Consider the following 8742-nt stretch of genomic DNA (forward strand, 5'->3'; position numbering starts at 1 on the left):
CTTATGCACTCCCTAATGATGTGACGAACATCCATAGCATGACCTGTAATCTCTCTGATTCAGCTTGGGAGGAGAAACATTGACTTGGAGGAAAGAGCCTTTTTGGCGCAACGATCTTCCTAGCAGGCCTTAAAACTTTTCTCAAAACAATGCCTTGGGTGCTCAACCTTCTCGCCTTGGGAAGGGAAGATGATGATCGCCTCTCCTGCTTTATGTAATCTTTCACCGCCTCTACCCCTCGTGGGAGAGGAGCCTAGCCTTCTAACTATTTACCCTCTAAGTATGCGTGGTTGTGACAACACACTGTTGGATGGGACCACTCTTCTTGATATCCATGCTTCTTTCAAATGGGAAAACACTCTCTGAACAGGAATCACATTTGAACGAGGAGAGAGAAAAGAGGCTCCCAAAAACGAACACGGAAGAACGGAAATGGAGATCACCAGACATATGAACTGCCCTAACTTCAAAGACGAGCAAGAGCAAGAAGGGATAGAGTTTTTGATAGGAGAAGCAAGCACCAACGAAGGAGCAAAGGAAACCCGTTTAGAGTTAGGGATGATTTTCAATTTCTTCCTACGAGAAACCAGGGTCCATTGACTAGCCTCCTCTCTAGACCAAAGCTCATGCTCCCAGATCCAATCCGGCCCCCCATCTCTCCAGAGATGAAAATAGATGTCAAATTGCTCGGTAATAATATGCTTAAATGCATAGATTAGCATTCAAATATGCTTAGAAGCTACGGAGAAGAGAAAATGTCTATCTGATTCAAAGCGAACATGAAAACCGCCAGAGTACCACCAAGAATAGTGTAAAGAGCCCAGCTCACCACAAAACACGTGAGTAGGAAGGTGTACCTCCTAAAAACTGCAAGCACGAAGATGCAACATCCGCCCAGCTCAATGGAGGAGTAGGGATGGTGTACCGTAGTTCGAAAGCGCGCAAGGGCATCCACCTGAAATCTTCTTCCCGGAGAGAGGTCCCAGACCTTTGTCACTGCGAGCGAACGATCCCCCATTGCTACGAGCGGGTGGCACCGAGCTAGAAGCCGATGCTATGGTGAGTACGAGCAAGGAGGAAGGTTGATGCTGCATCGAGGGTGAGATTGAGATAGCAGAGATGAGGGCAAAGTGGGGATAAGAGCGAGAGTGTCACGGTGGAGAGCCATTTCTTTGGTTTTCATGCTCGACATTGTTGCCACCTTGGAGCCTCTTCAGCAGCTGGAGGACCGAAGTTAGCATTTTCGTGGTCCTAAGAAAATGTGCTGCACAAGGGGGAAAAAAACTTGCAGATGCTTTTGAAGTTCATCAAAAGGCATTTCCTGGGCAATCTCCAAGGTAGCATATTAACTTTAAAACCGAGAAATATGTTAACCAAGCTTTCTAGGATCAAAGCATGTATATACGGTTTAAATTGCATTCGAAGCTCATCAAACGAATTGAATAAGCAGCATGATCTTAGCAGGGTTACAGAAGACATAAAAATGCATGCACAATAAGACTACAGTCTCCTACATAGCATGCTCATTTGAGTATTCTACGCCAATTTCACACCTTCCAGTAGATCGAAGACATCTTTTCCTTTTGGCCTTAATGCACATGCTTTTACATTGCAAATCTTAGTATCCCTCGGATGTTGCAGGGAGTTCTATCAAACAGATAATTTTTTGCACATATGATACAACTGAATAGAAGGCATGCATGAGGCCGAGCAAAGATCCTTCTGAACTCTGATCCATCGACACAGAATGTGCTTTATTGATGGAATAAAACCTGATCAGTGCATAGAATGCAAACTGGGTAAAATACTTGCATCTGAAAAAAGATTAAGAACACAAAGATAGTTATCGCAATAGTTCTGATAAAGTTAATATCCAATCATAATACGGATTCATTAGAAGCCAAACAGCAAGGACAGCATGAATTGAATAATCCATTATGTATAATCTAGGATCGAGCATTCTATTATTGTGACTGGCATAACCATAACATTTGAAAGTATATTCCATGCAAATTGACAATACTGTAACCTCTTAGTTATCATAACTTGTGAGTTCCAAATATTGTTACAGCTTATAGACTAATCCTTATCAGCAGGATGTACCAAAAGTCAAATTGAAGGAGCCCACGTGTTAGATTGCAGAATAATAGTATGCAAGTCATATGCTCAAAGAATTCATTAGCATAATAGACCTGAAACTACGAAGGGGTAACCCTTACATACAGTTGATCTGGGATATACGCACTCCGTCGACTGGCTCTACATATAATCCTGGTACAACACCATACCTAGTGCTATCAAATACGCCATGCTGGTCAATTATTTCAAAGCAACATACAGGATGCTCTTAAATGCGCATTCATTGTTCGACATTTTCTCAATAACTTCGGTTGTACCTTTACAATCCTTTCAAGCTATCTTGGACATGAGATCACGAACATTCTTCCATATTTACTGTTACATAAAACCATTGAAATTATATCTTGCACGCATCATCTACAAAACCTTGTCCAGCCATTTGCTAATGAACTTCAGTTTCAGATTCAAGCGATGCATACTACTTCACCGAGTATCACTTCATTTTGGAGCTGCTCATTTCGGTCCATCACAACTGAAAACTCATGGGCATGCTCTCATTGCTGATGCCAGATAAAAAACTTGGACATTCTCATGTTGCTCATTTCTGCAGAAGGCCTTCAATGCAGCATGATGCCAAATTGTGCTAGGCTTGCACAACTATGCAACTTTGTAACTCACAGCATCATCCAGACCTCTGCTAAGAAAAGCAATCAATGAAGGCAACAGCGTGCATGACGAAAGGCACACAGCCGTACTTTGGCATCTGCACAAGGAATTGAGTTGTGCATTCAACCAATCCTATTTGGCATAAACAATTGATTAGCATATTTGAATGTGACTTCATTTGGAGTGCAGTTCTTTCTAAGCATCTCAGTAACAAGCTTCTCTGCATCTTTCCATTGCTCAGCCCTACACAAACCCTTTAATAAAGAATTATAGGAAATGGTGTCAGGCTCACAAGACATGGTGCTCAATAAGTTGAGGGCATCATCCAAACGGCCTTGTTCAGAAAAGCCGTTGATAAGGGCATTATATGTGAAAATATCAGGTGTAATTCCATACTTGGGCATTTGCACAGAAACCTCAATTGCACAATCAACCAGTCCTTTTTGGCACAAGGAATTGATTAGTATATTGAATGTAACTTCATTTGGGGCGCAATCCTTTTTGAACATATCAGTTATAAACTCCCCAGCATCCTCCCATTGTGCAGCCATACACAAACCCTTCAACACAGCATTGTAGCTAAAGATATCAGCCTTGCATGGCATGCTTCTAAATAAATCAATCGCTACTTCCTCAAGTCCTTGTTCAGAAAATCCATTAATAAGGCTACTGTATGTGACAATATCAGGTGTACATCCGTACTTTGGCATTTGCTCAAACACTTCAATTGCATCGTTGACCAGACCATTTTGGCATAACGAATCAATGAGTATGTTAAAGGTCATTTCAATTAGAGGGCAATCCTTCTTAAACATCTTAGCTATAAGCTCCGTGGCATCACACCATCGCTCAGCTCTACATAAACCCTTCAACACAGCATTGAAGCTAATGGTGTTAGGCTTGCATAGCATGCTTTCTAGTAACTTGAGGGCATCATCTACACGCCCTTGTTCAGAAAAACAGCTAATGATTGTGTTGTAACTGACGACATCAGGCATGTAGTCATACTTCTGCATTTGCTCAAGAACTTCAATTGCACACTCAACTAACCCATTATGGCACAAGGAATTGATCAGCGTACTAAACGTCGCATCATTTGGTGGGCAATCTTTCCTAACCATCTCGGCTATCAGCTCCCCAACTTCCTCCCACTGTCCAGCGATACACAAACCCTTCAACGCGGCGTTGTAACAAACCGTGTTAGGCTTGCATAACATGGTGTTTAATAGCTTTAGTGCATCATCAAAACGTCCATGCTCTGAAAATCCATTGATCAGAGTACTGTAAATGACAACATCAGGTGTGCATCCATACTTCGGCATTTGCTCAAGAAGTTCCACAGCACGGTCAATCAATCCATTTTGGCAGAAAGAACGGATCTGTGTGGCGAATGTCACTTCATTCGGATGGCAATCGTTCCGGATCATCTCTGCCATGAGCTCCTCAGCCTTCTCCCACTTCTTAGCACCGCACAAGCCTTTCAACACGGTGTTGTAGGTGTAGGCATCCGGCGCCACGGGCATGGAGGCGATGAGGCGCAGGGCGTCGGCGAGGCGGCCGGAGCGACAGTACCCGTCTATCAGGGCGGTGTAGGTGACGACGTTGGCGGCGCCGGAGGTCCTGGCCACCTCGAGCACGCGCTCCGCGTCAGCGAGCCAGCCGTCGCGGCAGTACCCGGCGACGAGCGTGTTGTGGGAGACGGCGTCGGCGGCGCCGGATGCCTTCAGCACCTCGAGCACGCGCTCCGCGTCGGCGAGGCGGTGGTGGGCGCAGAGCTTCTTGATAAGGATGTTGCAGGTGATGACAGCCGGCGGCTCCGAGGGCGGCATGGAACCGAGGAGCCGCAGCGCGGCGTCGAGGTCGTCGAGCTGGACTAGGCGGCGGAGCGTCCCGTTGGCCACGCCGGGGCGGGCCGGCGCGCTCGGGTTGACCCAGATGGAGCCCGCTCCACCGCGCCGCTCGGATGGGGACCTGCGGTTTGCCCACCTTGACGCGGCTGCGGCAGCAGCGAGGCGACGGCGGTGGGGCTTGGGATATTCCAGGGACAGCCGGAAGGAAAAGGGTCGGTAGGCGGCGACGGCGGCGGGTGGCGGCGGCGAGGAGGGGGAGGCCATTCTTGGGGTGCTCATGGACACGTGAGGCGCAGCGATAGTGTTTGGGTTAGGGATGGCAACGGCGCTAATCCCCGCCGGCAATGCTTCCCCATTCTCGTCCCTATTTAGCTATCGGGGGAAAGATTTCTCCCATCCTTATCCCTGTGAGAAATTTGCGGGGATCGGATCCCCAATGAGGATATAAAATTGAATGATATTTGATTATTTTTATATATTAATAATATGTATGTTGTATAAATAAGTAATTTATTAATGTATACGAGGGTAATTAATATAAGATTGATTAAATATCATAGGTTATAAAAAAAGAATAAGAGTAAATTTATTTACTCTACGTAATGTAATGTTTGTACATTTATATAATAAAAAAATGTATATATGTGATATCGAGGATATAGCGGGGAGCGGGGACGGAGACGGGGAGCGTCTTCCTGTCCCCGTCTCCATATGAGTTCACGGGGGACAAAATCTCCCCATCCCCGTTCCCTAATAGAGGAATTTCCCGCGGAGAATCAGGGATCGGGTCCCCATTAACATCCCTAGTTTGAATATCGCTCTTTGAACTTTTAGTTTCTCTTCTCTCTCTTTATTTAACGATAAAACTAATTGACTACGAGTCGCGCTCCCAGCGGAGCAGGGATTTTTTTTAATTTTATAGTTCTATTTTTAAATTTTAGCAAAATTATATATCCGTTTAAAATAATAGCAAATATAGGTGTTCGTCATCTGCTAGAAAAGTGACACTACCCGTGGTGGGCCCATGGCCGAACATAAAAATAATTAAATATGGAGTCATTGTGGCTGCCATGTTGACATGTCGCCCATTGACATAGTGGCTACACGCAAACACTCATGATTTAGTTTATTCATCAGATCTAGATTTAGACATATGTTAGTAATTAGATGTAGATTTAGACATAAATTAGCAATTAGATGTAGGATTTAGTGAGATCTAGTTTTTTAAGTAATGTGTAGTAATTGTTATAACTAGTTTTTTTAAGAATAATTGTATTATTATTACATTTAGTATTATTTAGCAATTGTTAGAGCTAGATTTGTCGAGTACCATTATATATGTGTTTTTTTATGTTGTTGTAAATCTAGTGATTATAGTTGTTGTTAATTGAAATAATAATAGAGTTTTTTTTTTGTCTATTATGGGTAGGTATGTTGGAAAAGTGGTAGTTTATAATTTTGTATGGGAAAAATGATATTGTTTATGATCCGAAAGAGGTAGATTCGTAAGTGTTTGAGTCAATGGAAAGAGTCAATGGAAAGGGTACAGGGAGATCGATGCATAAGAGTGTTGTGCATTTGTATAATTGGTTAATGCAGGGTTTTAAAATAGATCCTGAGATTTAAGAGATGATTATTAGCATTGTGGGTAATATTGGAAGGTGTACCGCTATGGGAAACATAAGTTTAGAGGAGGTACCTACATGATGTAATTGATAGAGGTTAGCCACTTATGTTGCTTGTGCAATTGATGTACAAGGAGGGAGTTGGGGACATGCATGGTGGAGACGATGTGGAGGAGGAGGTAGGTGATGAGATAGTGGAACATGAGATTAGAGAATCGGATGTCAGGCAGTCCTCGTCCATTCCAATGGAACCTACTATTGTGGCAGATGAGGGGGAAATCATCCATGGTTTAGTTGAACAGGTGGAGCGGGAGGATCGGGAGGGCGAGGAAGCTCCTGAATATGACATGTCAAATGATATTCCTAATTGGAATAATCTAGATTTTAACAACCTAGTGGTGAATGAAGGAAGCCAAGTGCCATAGGAGTATACTCAGAATCAGGTGTCCCTTGGGATTAGGTACCCTATCTGTCAAACCGTCAATGATGCTACATTTCAATGGGCGACATCTCTTCAGAGACAGTTTGTTGTTGTGAAGTCTAACAATAAGGAGTATGATGTGAAGTACGTGAACAATGGTTGCCCCTAGCGGGTGCACACTTTTAAAGGAAAGTGGATTGACTATTGGGAAGTGTCAATAGTGGTGGACCACAAATGTTTGCTGGATAAACTTGAGAGAAGCCACATGAACCTTTTATCAAGTTTTGTTACCAATGTCATGTATGCTTAGATTATGAACAACCTCAACTATGAACCATGATCCATAATCAGGGCAATTGAGGAGCAGTACCAGTATACTATCAGCTATAACAAGGCTTGGAGGGTGAAGAATAAGGCAATTGAGATAAGGTTCGGGACCTACAAAGCATCGCATGATAATCTCCCATGGTTTCTTCGGCCATTGCTCACAGGAACCCTGAGACTTACTTTGACATTGATCACTACCCATCGGTGGATGAACCTGGCAAGTTGGTCCTGAAGCACACATTTTTTGCCTTTGGATCACGTATTCAAGATTTTCAACAATGTTGCCCTATCCTTTACATCGATAGGACCTTCCTTATGGGTAGGTATAAGGGTCATATACTAACAACAATTGGGGTTGATAGAAACAACAAGTGTTACTAGCGGCCTTCATATATTATGGAGAGTGAGAACATTAGTAGTTGGTATTGGTTTATTTATCGTGTGAGAATGATACTTGTGGGCGCTTAGTCGGATGTCTGCATTATGCATGACCGCCATGTAGGGATTTTGAAGGCAATTCAAGAACTGCATAATAAGGATGTCACAATTGGTCATGTGTGGACTGATTTGCTTAGTACGTGGTGCATGAGGCATTTGGGTACTAATTTCTTCCGGCAATTCAAGAATAAGACCTCATGAACATGTTTAAGAGGTTGTGTTGTCAGAATCAGTAGTAGAAGTTTGACGCCTTGTGGAATACACTAGATGAGCTGATCAAGGAGCAACCATGTGAGATCATATAATGAAAAATGGTTTGAATAATGAAATTGGCAAAGCAAAGTGATTTAACATAATGACATTAGGACAATGTTCTTGAGTTGCTAAGATGCTTCTTAGAAATGCTTATACGCTAGTGTTAGGGTAGAGATGATGTAATATAATCATGTGAATAGTGTTTTATGAACTGATCTTGAGTCAAGTCGGGAGGGTAGAGATGATGTAATATAATCGTGTGAATAGTGTTTTGTGAACTGATCTTGAGTCAAGTCGGGAAGAACTTATGCTCGTACACATTTGATTCATGTGCAAGTGTTGCTCGAAGGCGAATATGGTCGATGACAGGTCGGTGAACTAAGTTCAGGGAAGAATTGAGGTTCGACAACTAGGTTCAGGAGGAACTGAGGTCGTGGTATCGAGGACGTCATGCGGGATGTTCGAGTTGAGAGAACAATGCATATGGAGACAAGGTTTTGCGATGGACGCAAGAGGCGATCAGATCGTGAGAGGACATAAAGACTAATTCATGTTCGAGTTGGAGCAGGCACGAGGGAGTCGTGTGGTGGCTGAACTTGAGACAAGAGTTAGTGTTAGAGATGGACTCTAAGTTGGTTACATACATGCATGTATACATGTGAGATGTTGCATGCATGATTATGTGAGAGTTGTTGGCTAATTAGTTTAATTAGTGGGAGTTGTCTATCCTCTTGTGACTAGAGGAGGATAGAGACTAGGTTGAATATGACTTGGAGTTGTAGTTCAATTCGGTCACGTTTTGTGCATGTGACTATCTAATAAATAGAGAGATCTATTGTATTGAGTAGACAACACAATAGAGAGAAAGATAGAGAAACCCTAGAGAAGGTTGTTTTGAAATTTCATAAAAATCTTTGTTGGATGTTTTGGAGAGGCATCTTGTAAACTCATCTATGCAATGAAAATCAAGTTTCATAAGTTGATGAGTTGCTGATTCAGAATTTTCTCTCTGTTATATATTCTGCGTGCTTGGTTTTAGTTTTTGATTAATTTTGTATTTTTAGCGAGTTTCATCTTGGTT

General features: G+C 42.8%; 1 protein-coding gene across 2 annotated transcripts; it reads right to left on the reverse strand.

The window, feature by feature from the left end:
* Window positions 1-1397: 1397 nt before the first annotated feature.
* On the reverse strand, window positions 1398-4950 carry LOC133918924 (pentatricopeptide repeat-containing protein At1g09900-like). Of its 2 annotated transcripts, none has more exons than XM_062363057.1 (2): window positions 2397-4950; window positions 1398-1814 (listed from the first exon to the last, which is right to left on the reverse strand). In XM_062363057.1, the coding sequence occupies exon 1, from the start codon at window positions 4872-4874 to the stop codon at window positions 2868-2870; it is 2007 nt and encodes a 668-aa protein (XP_062219041.1). In that variant the 5' UTR covers window positions 4875-4950; the 3' UTR covers window positions 1398-1814; window positions 2397-2867. The 2 variants fall into 2 exon arrangements, with proteins under 2 accessions (XP_062219041.1, XP_062219042.1); XM_062363058.1 differs by having other exon boundaries at window positions 1399-1772.
* Between the last annotated feature and the right edge of the window lie 3792 nt (window positions 4951-8742).

Source organism: Phragmites australis, chromosome 5 (genome assembly GCF_958298935.1).
Source record: "Phragmites australis chromosome 5, lpPhrAust1.1, whole genome shotgun sequence".
Taxonomy (NCBI): domain Eukaryota; kingdom Viridiplantae; phylum Streptophyta; class Magnoliopsida; order Poales; family Poaceae; genus Phragmites; species Phragmites australis.

Coding starts and splice junctions, on each gene's coding strand:
- LOC133918924 (XM_062363057.1), bottom strand. CDS start 4,874: ATGAGCACCCCAAGAATGGCCTCCCCCTCCTCGCCGCCGCCACCCGCC.